General features: G+C 36.0%; 1 protein-coding gene across 3 annotated transcripts in view; it reads left to right on the top strand.

Moving 5' to 3' along the window:
• NELL2 (neural EGFL like 2) overlaps positions 1 to 19,592 on the top strand; it is a 383,690-nt gene that overhangs the window by 192,313 nt on the left and 171,785 nt on the right. For all 3 annotated transcript variants that reach the window (XM_053226146.1, XM_027035944.2, XM_053226147.1), the window contains 3 exons: positions 572 to 663; positions 4,741 to 4,843; positions 13,908 to 14,036. In XM_053226146.1, the coding sequence (XP_053082121.1) occupies positions 572 to 663; positions 4,741 to 4,843; positions 13,908 to 14,036 (324 nt within the window). The remainder of the gene's footprint in view (positions 1 to 571; positions 664 to 4,740; positions 4,844 to 13,907; positions 14,037 to 19,592) is intronic.

The following is a 19,592-nucleotide window of genomic DNA, read 5'->3' as shown; positions in this document are numbered from 1 at the left end:
ATCTGAAGTTCTAGTAACATTTTAGCTAACTGTGATGGAAACAAAGCAGACCTAGATTAAGATTTTTCAGCATCTTAAGTAGGGTGCCCTAACCTACATACATTTACAAATTAAATAGTGCTAACCCATAAAATATAAAACTTAATGTACGTGCAGAAGTTAAAATAGCTGCCTTTAAAATTTTATTTTAGAATTCTGTGATGGTATATAAAAAATGCACTTTTCTCATATTTGTATTTTGCCATGATTTGTAGCTGCTTCAAGCACCTGCTTGATATCCCCTAAGCGGAGCATCATCTAGCAGGCATGAGTCAACTCTCGTGTTTTCAGAGTCTACTTCTGACTTGTCATTGTCCTTATCTTTTTGTTCCTTATTTTACTCTCTGAACTTAATGGACATAACAATAACTGGGTCCTACATATGCCTTATGTTTAGATTGAATTTAGGTTTTTGGTCATTCAGCCACTTTGAAAAGGCTTAAGACCATGTGAAATATGATATGAACACCTCCCAACTATTTTTCCAAAAGAAAAATTAAAAATAAATATGTATGTATTTTTTATTCCAAAGCAATATGCCAGTTTCAAGGACGGACCTACTTTGAAGGAGAAAGAAATACAGTTTATTCCTCTTCTGGAGTGTGTGTTCTCTATGAATGTAAGGTAAGGAAACTCCTCTTTATTATGTAAACTCAGTGAATATTTCTGTAGAACCTCACCCTTGTAATACCTTGAAAACCTCTAAGGCAAAGAAAAAAATTACGATAATAATTATAATTCAAATAGAAATTCTCATTATTTTTGCAAACATATAAATGAATGGCTGTAAAATAATTTCCCCACTAAACAAAAAATGCTGTTTTGTCCAATTAACGTTTTTTGAAGTTGTCTTATTTTTCCAAATTCAAACTCCCTCCTGTGAAGAAAATGTAGATAAAGTTAGACTCAGCCTGTTGTCACTCATGGTTTTTGACCCATGTGGCAAATATCACTTAGTTGAGTGGAAAATCATAAAAATTACCTAATTAAAATTAGCTTTGGATGCAGATAAGACTGATATTGTTCTTAATCCCTTTGGTAAGAATATTTTAAGTGATTAGAAGGGGAATTCTTTATAAATTTACTGCCATGGTCTTAAGTATGCTTCTGAAGCAAATGTCATTCTTTTTATCACTGCTGCTTGACCTACGATCTGAAAAAGTAAATAGGGTTTCATAAAACTTTTCATTTTTGCTTTTTTATAATGTTATATTTCTTGACATAAGGTTATATTTCAAGCGATATTCCAGCTGAAGGAAACTGCATATACAGTATCTGCCTTAGGGTTCCCTTTACATTTGATCCTTAATTTTTTTCTTTCAATGCTTCCTGTACATGTTTTTTGGGGGTGATTTAGTATGCACAGATTGTCTAGAAAATGAAGATGCTGTTGGCACCACTGATAAACTGTGAGCATGTATATGATTATTCAGTGTTAGGGAAAGGAAAATCCTAAGAATTTTGCCAAGATAAATTGAAAGAAGCCAGCTATATACTTCATGCATCTTAGGTTAGAAGTCCTCTGGGATAAGCAAGGAGGAAACATAAAAGAGGCAAGACTGTGACAGATTTGATTTCCAGAATGAGAGGTCTGATTTCTTCATTCCCATTATAATGTACTTTAGCCACTTCTTTTGGCTTTAAGCTGGCTTTCCTGTAGTGTATAGGTCCCCATCTTAAAGACAAGGGAGCTAAGGTATATGGACATTAACATGAAGTACTGATCCTGTATATCTTTTTTTTAAATTTTTTAAGTTTATTTATTTATTTTGAGAGAGGGAGAGAGAGAGAGAGAGAAAGAGAAAGAGAGAGAGAGAGAACAGAGAAGGGGCAGAGAGAGAGATACAGAGAGAGAGAGAATCCCAAACATGCTCCATGCTGCCAGTGCCGAGCCTGACGTTGGGCTTCAACCCACTAACTGTGAGATCATGACATGAGCCGATGTTGAGTCAGACACTTAACCGACTGAGCCACCCAGGCACCCCAACCCTGTATTTTAAGATGGATTTTCCCCTGTTAGCATCCCTACACCCAACACTGTTTTGAGTGAAGTAGGTCCCACTATAAATACAAGGATTGGAAGACTTTGAGATCTAGTAATTCCAAATAAAGAAAAGGGAATTGGAGAAAAGTTACTTCAAGGAAAGTAGAAAACGTTTCTCAGCTGGTTTCTACTGGTAAATTCTAACTTTGAAACATCAGCTCTAAATTTAAAAATCTTGAGGCATTTGAAACTTCTCAATGTGTGTGTGCGTGCGTGTGTGTGTATTCTTTTCATCTGATCACTGTGTTTTATAATACTGATAATTATGGCTTAGAAAGTTACTGAAATTGTTGGCAATTTGATTTTAAGATAGCTATAAAATGATTTCATTTAAATTGGGTTATTGAGAAGTCTGTATATAAACAACTCTGGAAATGCCTATACTCTGAATGTAAATACTGAGTGAATGGACAAATGTTACCTTTAAAAAAAATTTTTTTTAACATTTATTCATTTTTCATAGAGACAGAGTGAGAGCAGGGGAGGGGCAGAGAGAGAGGGAGACACAGAATCTGAAGCAGGCTCTAGGCTCTGAGCTGTCAGCACAGAGCCCGACGCAGGGCTCAAACCCACAAACCGTGAGATCATGACCTGAGCCAAAGTCAGGCGCTTAACCGACTGAGCCACCCATGCACCCTAAATGTTACCTTTTATTTACTCAAACAAAAGGCATCATTTCCTACCCTCTAATGTTGTGCTGTCCAATAGAAATATATAAGCCACAAATAATCATTTTTATTAGGCTAATTTTTCTATATTTAACCCCATATATCCAAAATATTAGCATTTAATATGTAATCAAAATTATTAATGAAATACTGCACATTATTTTGTCATACTAATCCTTCAAATCTTGTATTTTATGTTTACAGTATTCAAGAACTCCATGTAGCTAGTGGCTATTGATTGTACGGCACAGCTGTACCAGATTATCATAAGTTTCTGCAGTCCTTGGCTAAACTCTTTACACTAAGAACTTCCATTGTTTCTTCTCCCTTTGGGCCCTGTAGTTTCTGTATTTATACCTTTACATAATTGACAGCTCTCTCAAGCTTTTGTTTTCTGGGCTGTCAAGGTTAGTCCTTGATTGTTCCTGTATTTTCAGTTTTGTGGCCTTGAAAGTATGTCCTGGGCGTCTATGACTTTAATAGTTAATCCCAGAAAACATTATGGTTCTGAAAATAAGATTCCCAAAGTGGACATTATTGTCAAACCAAAGGAAGACTAGCATTTGACACCTCTGTATACATGTCTCCTACTACTTTCTCTTCTTTGTGAGTGTAGTTGACATGTACTATCATATCAGTTTCAGGTATGTAACGTGATTTGACAATTATATACACTATGAAATGTTCACCATGATAAGTGTAGTTATCATCTGTCCCCATACAATGTTATTACAATATTATTGACTGTATTCCTTATGCTGTATTTTTCACCCATGCGACTTATTTATGTTATAACTAGAAATTTGTACCTCTTAATCTCCTTTAACTATTTTGCCCATCCCCTGACCCCCTCTGTTCTAGCAACCACGAGTTTGTTTTCTGTATTAGTCTATTTCTGTTTTTGTTTATTTTGTTTTTAGGTTCCACATGTGAGTGAAATCATATGGTATTTGTCTTTTCTGTCTGACGTTTCACTTAGCACCATATTCTCTAGGTCCGACCATGTTGTCATGAATGGCAAGATTTCATTCTTTTTTATGGCTAAATAATATTCCATTGTCTGTCTGTCTGTCTCACATCTTCTTTATCCATTCATCTATCAATGTACACTTATGTTGCCTCCATATTTTGACTATTGTAAATAACGCTGCAGTAAGCATCAGGGTGCATATGTCTTTTTGAATTAGTGTTTTTGGTTTTTTTTGAGGAAAAAAACCCAGAAGTAGAATTACAGGGTTGTATGGTCTGGCCATTTTCTTAATAGGAGCATTTTCAAATCATTATAATCTCTTTTTTATAGATTCTACAGGAAGAGGAGATGTTGAAATGAGTACTTCTTCTGTAAGAGTAGTACTTAATAGAAAGGACATCTAAAAATCTAACTAAGCTTTTGAACAGTATTAAAATGGAAGCCTACAAGTTCCAACAGTTATTTTATTACTTATATGCTGCTATAGTTAATGACTGTATCTCTTTGTTCTTAAGAGATAGGAGGTTGACAGTACAGAAGCCAACCAAATTCTGCCTTCTTTGTCTCTATACCAAAATCGCCTGTGAGAATCTCTTCATAACAGTTTGGAAAACTTTGAAAGAGGATATTGAAACGGCTCAGTTTTTACTTATTGATTTATTTATTTTTCACAGTGAGCTTCTGATCTAATTTAAGCTGTATTTGTACCACAGTTGTCATCTGGATGTGCAAATGTGTTGTAAAACTAAAAGAAATTTTCAGGATTCCCTAGATGTTTGACAAATTGTTTATATGGCTGCAATGTAGTATGCTCCTATTCCAAGAGCTGCTTATCCATTTTAAAGGATTTCCAGTTACGATTTAATGTTAATTTGTGAGTGAGCCTGTGACCTGTGCAAAGTTGTCAGGAGGAAAATTTTACTCCTGTGTAAGCAGAGTCCTCTAAGATGCTGGACCTGGGAACTTCTTAGTAAGTCCTAATCCAGAAGTTTCAAGCATTTATTCTCTGTGTCTAATAGGACCAAACCATGAAGCTGGTTGAAAGTTCAGGCTGTCCTGCTTTGGATTGTCCAGAGTCTCATCAGATTACCTTGTCTCATAGCTGTTGCAAAGTTTGTAAAGGTAAGACATTTTTGTAAAGTAAGATCCATGAGCATGAGTCATTGTTGGAATCAAGTTTAACTGACATGAAATAAAAATTTTTATAAGCAAGTTATTTCCAAAGAATAACAGTATTTCCTTAAATTATTTCCCAATTTAGTAGACAGTAGGTAGTCACAGAATATTTATTATGATTATTGAATTAAAATCAAGGTGTTTCCATACATCTTTGCTATGTGTCTTATACCTATCTCAGGTTCTGGGTCTTTGAATTTCTCTCTGTGTGCTGGTTCTGAGTCAGCATGACACTGCTGGAGAAATTGACACAACGGGGCTGAGATACTTTATTAGTCTTCTTTTTCCTTTCTTTCTCTTTTTTCTTTTTGTTTTTCATTTGGTTGTTTTTTTGTTGTTGTTTACTCTTTTTTGTTTATTTTTGTAATTGACTTTGCATAATTTTTTAAAGGTGTTTATTTTGAGATAGAAAGTGAGTATACAGGTGTAAGCAGGGGAGGGGCAGAGAGAAAGGGAGAGACAGAATCCCAAGCGGGCTTTGGACTGTTCAGTGCAGAGTCTGACACAGGGCTCAAACTCACGAACTGTGAGATCATGACCTGAGCCAAAATCAAGAGTTAGACGCTTAACCAACTGAGCCACCCAGGCATCCCACTCATGGACACCTATGCTCCTCAAAAGTGTGAGGCCATCAGACATGCATTGCTCATTCTGTGTTGCCTCTGTGGTGATAAGCCTAGGACCAATAAGTAGAAAGGGCTTAGATTTTCAGTTAACTATAAAGAAAAAAGTAAAATTTGATCTATTCATACATGCAGTGGGTTGCCTCAGGAGTCAGTGAGTTTCCCATCACTAACTTAATATTCTATGCTAAGTTCTAAAACTTGGTATTTTATTGTAGATTCAAAAATTAAACTAAAAGATTGATGATGTGCAGTTCTTTAAGATCCTTACCAGTAGCAAGATTATATGTGCCTTTCTGTACATGTCTTCCTTGATTTATGATGTGGCTATGTGTCTGTAACCCCATAAGTTGAAAACATTTTGTCAAAAATGCATTTGAATACATCTCACCTATTGAATATCATAGGTTAGCCTTGCCTATAGTCAGTGTCCTCAAAACACTGAAAGGCATACCTCATTTTATTATGCTTCACTTTATTGTACTTTGTAGATAATGTGTTTTTATAAATTGAAGTTTGTGGCTACACTATGTCTAGTGAGTCTATTGGCTCTATTTTTCCAACAGCATTTGCTCTCTTCATGTTTGTGTCACATTTTGGTAGATCTCACAATATCTCAAATTTTTTCATTATTATATTTGTTACGGTAATCTGTGATCAGTGATTACAACTTGCTGAAAGCTCAGAAGATGGCTAGCATTTTTCAGCAATGGGGCATTTAAAAATTAAGATACGTACATTTTTTAGACATAATTCTATTGCATAATTAATAGACTACAATATAGTGTAAATATAACTTTTCTATGCACCAGGAAACCAAGGATTTACTTGACTTGCTTTATTGAGATTTTTGCTATATTGAGGTGGCCTGGAACTGAACCCACAGTATCTCTGAGGTATGCCTGTACATTAGCTTACAGCTGGGAAAAATCCTCTAATACCAAACCTGTTTTATAATAAACTGTTGAATATCTCATGTAACTTATTGAAAGCTGTAATGGAAGTGAAAACACAATGGCTGTATGGATACAAGATGGTTGTATCAGTGGTTTACCCTTGTGATTACATGACTGACTTGGAGCTGTCATTCACTGGCCCTACCAGCCTCATGAGTGAGGATTGTACCATTTATCATTAGCCCAGGAAAATATCAAAATTCAAAATTCAAAGTACAGTTTCTACTGGATGTATATCACTTTTGCTCATTATAAAGTTGAAAACTTACAAGCCAAACCATCCTAAGTCGGGTCTGTCTGTATTTTATTGAAATTATCATTTGTGAATCTCTCTCCTTTATTAGACTATGCACCATGAGAACAGGGCTAGCTCTTAATATTCACCTCTATATCCTTAACACCTAGTATGACACCTGGGATGTTGCAGATGCTCATAATTGATATAGTTGGTACTGTATAGGGTTCTGTCCTGTATGAGCTATTAGCTCTTTTTGAATAATGGCTTTTATGATGATGCAAAGGAAAGTTTAAATGGGGGGAGAAAAAGAAAAAGAAACTATAAAACATGTACCATTATATTTCTTTTATACCTTGTCTATTAAAAGCAGACATAATATCCCTGTCCAATTTTTTAAATTTTATTTTTATTTATTTTGAGAGAGAGACAAAGAGCAAGTGGGAGATGGGCAGAGAGAGAGAGGGAGAGAGAGAACCCCAAGTAGGCCCCATACTGTCAGCACAGAACACGATGTGGGGCTCAATCTCATGAACCTTGAAATCCTGACCTGAGCTGAAACCAAGACTTGGACACTCAACCCACTGAGCCACCCAGGCCCCCATCTTTAACAGAGTGGTGCAGTTTTGTTTTGTTTTGTTTTCCTTTTAGCTCTTTCATCCATTCATTCAATTAAGAGTTTTAAAGTCTCAGTTCTCTGAAAGGCTATTTGGGCATTTCAAAGTGGTTTAAGACTTCGTCTACTAAGTATTGGTCCACTTTCAAGTTTTCAAAACAGCTCTCAGCAGCTAAGGAACACTACTAAAAAAGATTATATCAAGTAGATAGAAAGGCCATTTCAGTTTTCATCTTCACATTGCCTGAGCCAGCATCTTGAACAGAGCATGTGTGGAACCTGATATGAATCAAGAATGCACATGGGGCTCCTATGTGGCTCAGTTGGTTAAGCAACCGACTTAAGCTCAGGTCATGATCTCACAGTTCGTGAGTTTGAGCCCCATGTCAGGCTCGGTGCTGACAGCCTGCTTCAGATTCTGTGTCTCCCTCTCTCCCTCTCTGTCCCCCTCCTGTTCGCTCTCTGTCTGTCTCTGTCTCTCAAACATTAAAAAAAAATTAAAAAAAAAAAAGAATGCACATTCCACTCATTTGATTTGGGAGCTGGACGCACCCTGCAGCCTGACTAGAGTTTCTTTGGCAACCAAAGGTAGACTAAACCAGTGCTTCTCAAGTTTCAGTGTGCATCAGATGACATGGGGATCTTATTAAAATGTAGATCCTACTTCAGTGGGTCTGGCTCGGAGCCAAAAACACCTGTGTGTCTAATAAGCTCCCAGATGATACTGATATTACTGGTCAGTGAGACTACATTTGGAGTTGCTAGCTATTCCTGCATGCTAAATTGCCCCAAAGCTCAGTGGTTTAAAACAACAGCTATTATTTTATATTCTGCGATATTGTGTGTCAGGCATTTAGGCAGGTGATTCTTTTGAAACATGGTGTTAACTCGGGTCACTCAGCTAGGCTGGGCTAGAAGGTTCAAGATGGCCTCACTATACTCACTATACGCTAAGCATCTCAGTAGGGATGACAGGAAGACTGGGTACATCTGAAACCCTCTCCTTCTGCATGTAATCTCAGGACTTCTTAAATGGTGGTTTTGAGCTCTTAAAGACTAGGTCTGGAACTGACACAGCATCACTTCTACCATATTCCTCTGGTCGAAAGAGTTACAAGCCAGGCCAGAATCAAGAGGGGTGGGGATAATAGACCCCATCATGATAAGAGTGTTAAAAATTTGTGGCCATCTTTAATCCCCTGGAAGTATCCAGGAGCTACTTAGAGATTTGGGAGGTAAACAGCCTCTCAAGAGGTCTAGAAATTAGACAAGGTTGGCTAGGACAAGATTTGAGTGAGTAGCTGAGATAAGGCCTTTCAGATATCAAAAGAAGCCTTGATCACATCCATTTATTTTTAACAGAGCCCTGATATATTGCAAAAAACAAGTTAAGAAATGGAAATGCTAGCTACAAAAGTTGTTATATTTAAATTGTTTATAGTTTTAAAAATTAATGTGTTTACACAACACACTCAAAATACAGTGATGAAATATACTGTGACCAACACCTCCTCCCCCTGAGATTCTAATATAATTGATCAGAAATGGAACCATGGTATCACCATTAAAACAAAATAAAACAAAGCAACAACAAAAAACACCTCTCCTATTAATTTTTTTTTTTTTTTTTTTTTTTTTTTTACACAGCCATGATTGAGAACTACTAGCTTACATAATGCTGGAACTAAAATTGGACAAGTTGGTTCTTCTTGAAACATTAAGCACCATTTATAATAAAGATTGCTTTAATTTCTGATTTCAAATATATAGAATAAACAAATGCGTTTCCTGGCATTCCCTGACTTTTAAACTAGAAAAAGTCAGGTTCTTAAGGCTTAAATTTTGAGTTAACACCTACTCATATGTTGTGACAAATGTATTTGTAATATAATTGGCCTCCAGTTTCCAGGCCTCTCTGTCTAGTGCTAAGGATGCTGCGTTCACATCTGAAAAAAGTCAGTTTTGTAATAACGGTCACTAAATATTCCCTGGGGGCAGAGCATGAGATGAAAGTGTTGGCCTTTCCACCAGAGGCTCAGCCAGTGCCAGAAACGAAGCTGTGCACCTAAATAAGACCCCAGATCTCTAGGCACCAAATCCAATCCAACCAAGACTGTTTTTTGGTACTCTGCAGCTGGGGATCTTATGTCATAGTAGCTCAGGAGCAGTGTAGCAGGACTGGTCTTTTCACTTTTTTCATGTTTGAGAACCTCTTCAAGGTTATAGCGAATTACAACATGACAGAGACTTGGTGATACAGTGAGGACTCTGACTCAGAAAGATACAGAAATTATATTATAGAATTTTTGTATCTGCATCTCTTCCTTTTTCCTCCTCCCTTGGCAACACCTTTCTCTGTTTTCAATACCAGTAAGTTCTCCTCCCTGGATGCCCCACTTTAATTTAGCATTTACTTCATCAAGTCCTATAAGTAGTAGGGACATCTATACATAGAAGGTTCAGTGGGCATAGATTTTCTCCCAACTTCTGGATAATACAGTTTCCCACATTATTCAATTATACCTTCATGATTCTTGTTGTATATGTATTACTACTAATAACATAATTTAGTTAATTTTCTTATATCTACTGTTAGTCACTCATTTTTCAAAAATTTAGCTTCATTCCAAACAATGGTATCCATAAAGTAATGGCATTATTTGTTAGATTCACATATTTTTAATACACACTAAAAGAAATCCATTGCAAGTAGTGCTTTTTAAAAAGTATACATCTATGCACATGAAACATAATTTTGGAAAAATCACGATTATCCATCATCCTGCAAATATCTAAATAAGTTACTAATCTTTTAGGTGTAAGTAATAAAACACCCAATCCAACTGATGTAGGCAAGAAATGGAAAATATGGGTCCTATGAGAAGCTTTTTACAACTCTGCAATCCTGCTCCCTTGCCTAGGTGGATCTCTGTTTGTCTCTTCTGAAGTGGCTTTATTTTCAGGCTCCCTGTGTTTTCAGCTAGACCACTGACATTCTTATGCTCGCATCATTATGATACTGGAGTAGGTGAAAGAAAAACTTAGTATCTTCACGAGTTGAACAAAAGTCCCATAATTGAGTTTTAATCATCTTCATTAGCCTGAACTGGGTCATATGCCCAGACCTGAAGGAACTAATGTTTCCAGGTCAGTGGGATGCATTGATTATCCTGAAGGGCGGTACAGTCCATCTTCCTGTCGGCACATGGGCTAACAATAGGGGTGAATGGTTCACCCAAACCAACCATGTGGGCTGTTTTTTTCCCCCCACAAAAAGGAGAAATAGACCTAGTGGACAAAAACCACCTCAAAGTTTATTATCTTTCCCCTGATTATTATGTATAACCTTTTATGTTTATTATTCTTACTCATAATCTTTTGTATTCACCCTTTCCTATTCAACCAGTTGTAGGGAAATGCATATTAATATGTTATAGAAAGATCTATACTTACCAAAAAACAGAGGACTTCATGTAAATTTGAAAAACTTATAATAAAAAGAATAGAAAACTTGGTAGCTTTGAAGTTTAAGTCCAAAGTGGGAAATAAAAGCTAGATTGTATTAGATTAGATTAGATCCATCCATCTATAACAAATACTTGAATTTTCTTCTGTGATAAGTATCTCAATGTATTGGCTAGCGGCTTATTGGTAATACTCTAGTTGCTTTAATTATTAACAAATACTGTGCTATTATGTTTTTACATAGATGATCTCATTTGAACTTTACATTTTGGTGAGGTAGATATCATCTTAATTTTACAGATGAGAAAAAGGTTTTAAAGGTTAATTACTTTACACAAGTAGTAATTTACACAGCTAGTGAGTAATAGAGATTTGGTTGTAAATCCAGGTCTTTCAACTCCAAAAGCCAAGCACATATGACTAGAAATGCAAGTGTGGAGGTAATAGGGCTGTGGGTTTTTGCCATCTTATACTGAGTTTTTGAAGTTATTACCTATAGTTTGGAAACAACCCACTTTAACTGAATCTGAATTTTCTACCTATCAATAGGTAGTCTTTTGATACTGGCATTTGTATCTAAGCAGTAAAACAACCAATGGATTCAATTTGTTGAGAAAATAAATAAAAATATCTATCTGACATTGTTTAGAGTAAATTAGAATTTGATTGACAAAAGTTTTAGCTTTCACGTCTCTGGGTTAATTAAAAAAAAAAAAACATCTGATAAAAAGTAAAGGACTCCCTAGTTGAACCTCAAACAGTAAAGGTAGGATCACATCATTATCTTATAGTTGGAAAATTCTTGCAGCAATTAGATACTGCATGGTGAATGTATGCATGATATTCAATGCTGAGATAAGAGGTCTAAGCATTACTTACAGGTAAAATTGGAGAAGGACTGTAATAGAGGTGGAATGGCCTAGAGAGTGATGGCATAGATTGGGCAAAGTCTGAAGAATGAGAAGAGAAAATGCAGCAAAGGGAAAAATTGAAAGATAGTTTTGAAAAATATAAACTTATGAAAGAAAAATAAAAATGCCTTAGCACAATACCTGTTGTTAGTCACAGCCCTCTCAGCATTGTTGGAAACATTACAGGTGCAATTTTGCAGAGTTAGTACTGTGTTAGAACATGATCTCTTGATTCTGTGTATAACTCAAGGAGTGGGCCAGTGTTTACAGTAACTTTGTTTTAATTTAGAATAAATATGAAGTGATTTCTTAGAGACTTTTCATTATAGATTGATGAGGTACTGAGCTAATGGGGTAGAAAATGAAGATGACTTTTAAACTGAAATTATTTCTTCTCAGGCATTGTAAAAAGACAATGGAATACATTTTAAGAAGTACGGTCTCAATTTAGCTACTTAAAAAAGAAGGAAAGAAAAAGACTTTAGGAGAAAACATTTTTAACTCTTTTTCTCTTCTTGAGAATGAACGTTTTACTTAAAAAGGTTGGGCCTTACACATGAGAATGTAGATTGTGAGGGATCACGTCCAGAAAATTTAGTTGTCAAGTGATTTAAATGCCACTATTGACTATATATTGTTCTGGCCTTCATACCCCTTTGTTCTATTTTATTTCTGTAGAAATCACTAATTCATTTTTTTAATTTCCCTTTTTAATGCCATTATTGCATTTTGAGAGCATCACCCTTCTTAAGGCTTATGAAGTTGTACACACAACTTTTTACTATACATTGTAGTTGTACTTCATGGGGGATACGCTTTAACTGTGGGGTGATATTGAAAATAGTCATTATAGGCACCAGGCAATCAGAATGGACACCAACCACAGCACTGTGCCAGAGTATGCTGCTGGTTGTGGTACTATTTAGTCCCACCCTTTCACTGAATCACAGCCTTCTATGGTAATTTGGTTACAAGTAAGATGGGCCAGTGTAGAACTTTGAGCTTCATGATTGGCTCAGGTGAAAAGTTTTTCCCTGACTATATGTGAGCAGATGAGTTTATTCTGAGCTACATGAAATACATTTTTCTAGTCCTCTTTTCTTCTGTACATGGACTGAAATTGTAATTCATTAGACAGTGTAAAACGAGATAGATAACTTATGCATCAGGCAATTGGAAAATTGTTTGAATGATGTACAATCATGTAATTTCCATTTAGTATGGAGTCCAGTGTTTAAACTTTTCATTTCAGCATCTTAGATCTTTGAACAAGGGATTCACACAGGCAGAAGAGATCCTAAGAAATTACACGTGACTGGTACCACTGTTTATAAAATGTTCCATTTTTTTCCATCCTCTCATAAAGACTCTGGAATCTGTGAAATCTTTGTAATTCATATTTTTCCCCCTTCTTTTGAGTGGACATCCTCTGCCTTGCAGATTTCCAGAGACAATTAAAGTGATATAATTTTCATTTTTGACACATTTACAATTTTTTTTTTAAGGATGTCAGGCTGTTTCATTTCTTAAGTACACAATGTTCATATTTCATCCGGCCCAGGGCTGTATTATCCATAGTACTGATAATGTTCAACCTCTAATTCACAAATTACTTTCTCACTGAATTATCTTTTTTTTAAGTTTATACATTTATTTTTAAGAGAGAGACAGAGACAGTGAGAGGGGGAAGGGCAGAGATAGAGAGGGAGAGAGAAAATCTCAAGCAGGCTCCGCACAGCACGGAGCCTGATGTGGGGCTCGAACTCACAAAACATGAGATTATGACCTGAGCAGAAACAAAGAGTTGGACACTTAACCAACTAAGCCACCCAGGCACCTCCTGAGTTGTCTTTTGTATTGTAAATCTTCATTTTGGACTCCATGGATCTCTCTTTGTTCCAGATATTTGGAGGGCTATACTAGTATATTTCTAGTCCCTGATATCAAATATCAGGGACTAGAAAACCTAAAGTCAGAAGGAAGACATAGGAGACAGAATTAACTTGAAGTAGGAAACACCTGAGTTAAACATAAACACCTTTTAGTACACATGGCATGTGGTTCTCTAACAATGGATGAAGGTATCAATTTAAAAAATAATTTAGGGAAAAATGGCTTCTAAATCAAAGGGAGTATTTAGTCAGCAAAATTTATTCATTTTGTCATATTTTCATTTACCTTAATAAGTTTCTTTTTTCTTGTAGGTTATGACTTTTGTTCTGAAAGGCATAACTGCATGGAGAATTCTGTCTGCAGAAATCTCAATGACAGGGCCGTTTGTAGCTGTCGAGATGGTTTTAGGGCTCTTCGAGAGGACAATGCCTACTGTGAAGGTAATCCTTGTAATGATGTGTAGCTCAGCTGTTTAAATTTCCTAGGATTACTGCATGCAAAATTTATTAATTTCCCAGGTTGTCAAGTTGATGGGCCCATTAAAAGCAGTGAATTTAATTTGAAGCATATTAATCAGCTAAAAATAATTATCTTTCAAATTAAAGTTTTTTAGCTATCTGCTATATGTCAGACTAATAAGTTATATGGCTGGTTTCTTGAATTAAAATAATACTTCCACTGTGAAATTGCCTTTCTTTTTTCATAATTAGATATTCAGATAGTTCACATATTGACATGATTACTGTGGCTTGCAGTTAGAATTGTAGTCAGATTTTTCCAATGTTGTTGAACAAAAGCAATCAATTAACAGGAAGATAAAGTACCACTGCTATCTTTGTTTGCTACTGTGAGTAATCTCAGTGGTTGTATTAATGCTCCGTGGTATTTAGTAAATAGCTCCAGTGGAGTAAATAGATGCCTAGTTATTTTTTTAGAATCTTAAACTAATATCCACAGTAGTTTATTCTCTCATGGAAACAGTCCAGATACTGTGAGGAGGCCCTTGACATTCACAAATACTGTTCAGGAAAGACCCTGGAAGTCCATGAGATGTAGTAATTTATTACTTCCCTGAGGCACAGATTTAGATGATTCTCATTAAATATGTGACTAGCTAGTGGGTCTTGCAACTAAGAACACTGACACAGTGGTGTTTGGACATTTGGAGGGTTCTAGACTTATCCTTTCCAAATGTCAAGAATGTGCCATTGGTCCTTGGAGACAGAAAACCTCTAAGGTATAAACTTGCCAGCCTCTGTTTAGCTACACGATGATTTATTGGCCCTTGGGAAACCAATTTCTGTTGTTTCTCTTAGCTTTCAATAGATTTTCTCTGCCTTAAAAGTTGGTATTTATTTTTAAAATTGACCTTTTTTTTCCAAAGTATTTCTTTAAATGCTTCTGATTCAGTCCAAAAGAGACCATTATATTTTTGCTGAAAGATAGGTCTTTCCTTCTCCATTTATGATGCAGATTTTTTAAAAAAATGCTCATTTTGAAACTTAGTAGTGTATTTTCATTATAATATTTGAGATCTCTAACATCTAATAAGCCCCACTGATACTGTCAAAATGTGTAACATGAAACCACATGATATAAATTCATGTGATACCTCTTTCTGGATCTTAATTTTCTGATCATTATTTTTATTTTGAGCTTCTGCTTTTGTTGTTGTGGTTAAGTATGTGCACTCATGTAATAAAGATTTAGTGAGCACCTATTGTATACCAAGCACTTTTCTAGGTACTGGGTAGTGAATAGTGAATAAGACTGAGAAGTTTCCTGTGTTCAGATCTCATATTCTAGGGGGAAGACAGAGAATAAGTGGTAACCATAGAAATAGAGAAGGCAGTTTCAGGTAGTAATAAATAATAGGAATAAAATGAAACAGGATGATGTGATAGAGAATGATTGGGGGTTAATTTAGATGAGATGGTCAGGGAAAGTCTATGGGGTTGATGGAGACGAATTGACTTGAGATTTGATGATAAGGAAACAGCATAGAAAGATCTGGAACAGAGCATTTCAAGCAGGAGCAATAGCAAGTAGAAAACCCCTAAGTGGGAACTATCTTGGATGTTCTAGAAACTGAAAGAAAGGATAATGTGATGCAGCAGAGGAGTCAGTTAAGATGCAATCGAAGAATGAAGTAGGGGCCAGGTATTTTAGGGAGGCTTGTAAGGATTTTAGGTTCATCTCAAATAGGGGAGTGATATTCTTGTATTGAAAAGGATGGCTCTGGCTGCAGTGCCTTAAATTAACTAAATTGTAGATTATGGGTTAAATATGGTGGGGAGAAAGAGACATAAATAGGAAGACCAGTTGGGAGGCTTTTGCGCTAGTTTAGGCAAAGATGTTGGTGGTCTGGATTAAGAAAATGATAAGGGAGATAAAGAGGAGGAAGCGTGTTCTTGGTGTTGTTTTGAAAATAGAGCCAACAGTACTTGCAGATAGTTTATTGTGGAGGAGAATTGAGGAGGGATTAAAGGAGTTTGAATAACACATGGATGATGTTGCTGTTTATTGAGACAGGAAAGAGTTTAAGAGAAGAGGGCAGAGATTTAGATTAAATAACTTTTTAATGCAACCTATTGAAAATGGGTTTTTATCATTGTTATGTATAAATGTATAGCACAAATGAGCAGCTACTTTGCATTCTGAATGGATCATACTGAAAGACGGTTTGTAAATTTCTTCACATTATTTCTTTGTCATTTAAAGATAAAAATCTTCAAAAGTTAAGAAAATGATGGAAAAACTTGGTTTATTACAGAGATCTTGAATTTTTCATGATGAGGACTTTTAATATTGTATCTTTCATTATTCACGTTAAGAGGTTTTTTCCAGTATTTTGATCAAATTTGGTTTTCCTTTTCATTCTGTTATTGTTGTTAACTTTAAGGATATTTGACTTCTTAGAAGCAACATTTAAAAATTATGCAATGGTTCATGTTGTCTATCAGATGGTCTACAGAATTCTGGTCCTCTAAGAAACTAGACTTATGATTATATACAAAAATAAGCAAGTAATAATTTGTAAGTGATATACATTATGTTTATTAAATCTGTAGGGTTGTTTTAATGGTAAAACTGTAATTGAGATTATTGATTTTTACCACAGTTTACTTATCAGGTTTAAAATAGCGCTGTTAAATGTTGGAGTTCATTTGTTCATTTGGCAAACATTTATTGAATGCTTTCTTTGTTCAAGGCTACACTAGAGGTGAAACAGTAAATAAGACATACATAACTGATATTATCTCAGTTAAGAAATATAGCATCCAGTTCATTAAACCAAAGAGCATTCAATTTCACATGTGGCAAATGCCCTGAAAGAGAAATAGGTTAACAAGAGTCTGATCTGGGTGGGTGGGAGTGCTTGAAGAAAATTGTTTGTTTGTTTGTTTGTTTGTTTGTTTGTTTCCGAAATCTAAAGATTAAGTAAACATCAGCTAGGCATAGAAGTAAGGATGGGAAAGAAGGGAATTTGCCAAGTAGAGGACTCAGCAGACCTCCAGGCCTCCAGGGGGTGAGAAACACTTTGTAAGAATTGATAGAAGGCAGAGAGCAAAGGGAGAGGTGCCTGATGAAATGGATGAAGGGCAGCATGGCTTTGAAGGGCACAGTAAGGACTAAATAAGGGTTTCATGCTAAGAACAAAGGGGTAGGCAATGAAAGTTTTTAAGGAGTGAAGTGCCTTGATCACATTTGTGTTTTCAATAAATCACTTCAGCTTTAGGCTGAATGGAGGTAAGACTGGACGTGGGAAACCAGTGGTGATGGGAAACTAGTGAATGAGAGACAGTGGTGGCTTGCATTAAAAATGGAAATGGAGATGTGGATGCGTTTGAGATCATTTGTGAGGTAAAACTAGTCCTGCTGGTTAATGGGTGACAGGAGATGAGGAGGAGAGAGGTTTCAAGGTTGCTACCTAGGCTTCTTTGCCTGAGTAACAGGCAGATGGTGGTGCTACTTACTTAGGAAACAGACTGGGTGGGAAAATCACCAGGTTGCGTTGTGGTACCTATGGAACATCACAGCTGAGTACCCTGTTGAATATACTTGGATATGGAGTTCAGAGAAGTTTAAGTTGTACATAAAATTTGGGATTCTTTGGCATATAAATGGTAGCTGAAGAACTGCAAGAAATTGCCTGGGGAGTTTTTGAAAACTCCAGACTTTGAGCATTTTATAGAAAACATGATTTGGTGATGGAGACAGCAAAATTGTGGCTGAAATGTAGGAGGAGAGAAAAGACAAGGTGGTGTTATAGGAACCAAGAGACAGAGAGAATTTCAAGAAGAAAGTGGAATGCTTCTTAGAGATCAATAAAGATGAAGACTGAGAGATGTCCTTTGCATGGAACTTTATGGATGACATCGAGGACAAGAGCAATAGCTAAATTGGGTGCAAAAGTGAGGACACAAGCCAATTGGGAGCACATTGAATATTGCATAATGGGAAGAAATGTATCTGATGAAGGGACAGAACTCCTTCTAGATGTTTTCTTATGAAGGGAAGGAGGAAGAGAGCAGTAGCTTAAAGGAAGTAGGGCTAAAGAAACATTTTTCTTCCCTGTCTTCTTTTTTTCCTTTTAAGTTCTGTCTCTCCTTTACCTCCAGTATCTCAGCCATGTAGATGATAACCTGTTGTTCATGAATGAGTTTCAAAATGCCTTAGGTATTTATAAACATGGTTTAATATTAGGATTTTATGATTGGATGTCTTGCCCACCTTTTAGATATAATGGATATAAAATATTCAGAAGTATGTTGGCCTCCTTTATATTTCTTATAAGCTATATATATGTTTACCATGTTTCTTTTAAAAATTACGTATTCAATTCCATCCATTCAATGTCCCTCATTTGCTTTAGATTCTTAGTAAAATTTCAGTACTTCCCCCTTCACTTCATCTCTTGTCAGTACATGTAATCTTAAAGAGTTGTCAAAAATTAGTCTGGCCATCATGTTTTCCAGAATGGTTCTTTGCTACATGTCTTCATTCTAAAATGAAAATTATAGGAGCTTTTGATGTTTTGACTATATCTTCCTTCTTGACATTCCATTATTCACTATTGTGTTAGGACCACCTTGGCATTCCATTTTAGATAGTGTCTTCAGAAGTCATTCATTTGTTAACTTTTTCTCTTCGGTGCATGATAGTTGCCAGGGATTACATTGTGTCAACCCAATAGTGCGTTATGTTGAAGAAGCTTTTTCTGGATTCCCAAACTCCTTAAACAGTTGGCTGGCATTGTTGCTCTCCAAGCCTTTGGCATTACACAAGAACAGGAAATTAATTTTGTACAAGTGAGTCATTCATATATTTGCATATCACCTATAATTACTGAAATCAGTAATTGATGTCTTATTAAGTACTCAGATTAATGAGAATATAGGCGATTGTTTGGTATAATCTGAACTCCCTAGAGGAATAATCTCTTATTGATAGACCACTTTCTCTTGGATTCATTTAATCTCTTTCATTCTGACTGCTGCTGCCAGATATTTTTTACTTCCTGTCACCCTCTACTTAGTTATTCTGTCTTTAGTGTCTCACTCCCTCCTGACCCAGCCAGGACCCATTCTCCAGATTAACGTTTACAAAACACCATTTCTTTTCTTTGAGAGCCCACAGTGCCTTCCAGTTCAGCACGTCAAGCTCCTTTGCTAAGGTTCCACGGTTCTCTGTTGCCTGAAGGCTCCAAGGTTCTCTGTTGTCTGGCCTTTCAGTTTTTCATCCATTAAGCCTTAGCAAGTCACCTAGAGCTATTTAATCAATTACTTGGCTCAGAATGGTTCATCTGTGTTAGGGATTGAACTGTGTCCCTAAAATTCAGATGGTGAAGTTTGAAAACACAGTACCTCAGGAAGTGACCTTATTTGGAAATGGAACTGTTAACAAGTGTAATTAGTTAAGATGAAGTCATAGTGGAAAAGGGTGAGGTCCTACTCCAGTATGACTGTTGTCCTTATAAAATGGGAAAATGTAGA

The sequence above is a fragment of the Acinonyx jubatus genome, chromosome B4 (genome assembly GCF_027475565.1).
Source record: "Acinonyx jubatus isolate Ajub_Pintada_27869175 chromosome B4, VMU_Ajub_asm_v1.0, whole genome shotgun sequence".
NCBI lineage: Eukaryota > Metazoa > Chordata > Mammalia > Carnivora > Felidae > Acinonyx > Acinonyx jubatus.
This window is presented reverse-complemented; position numbering and strand designations above follow the sequence as displayed.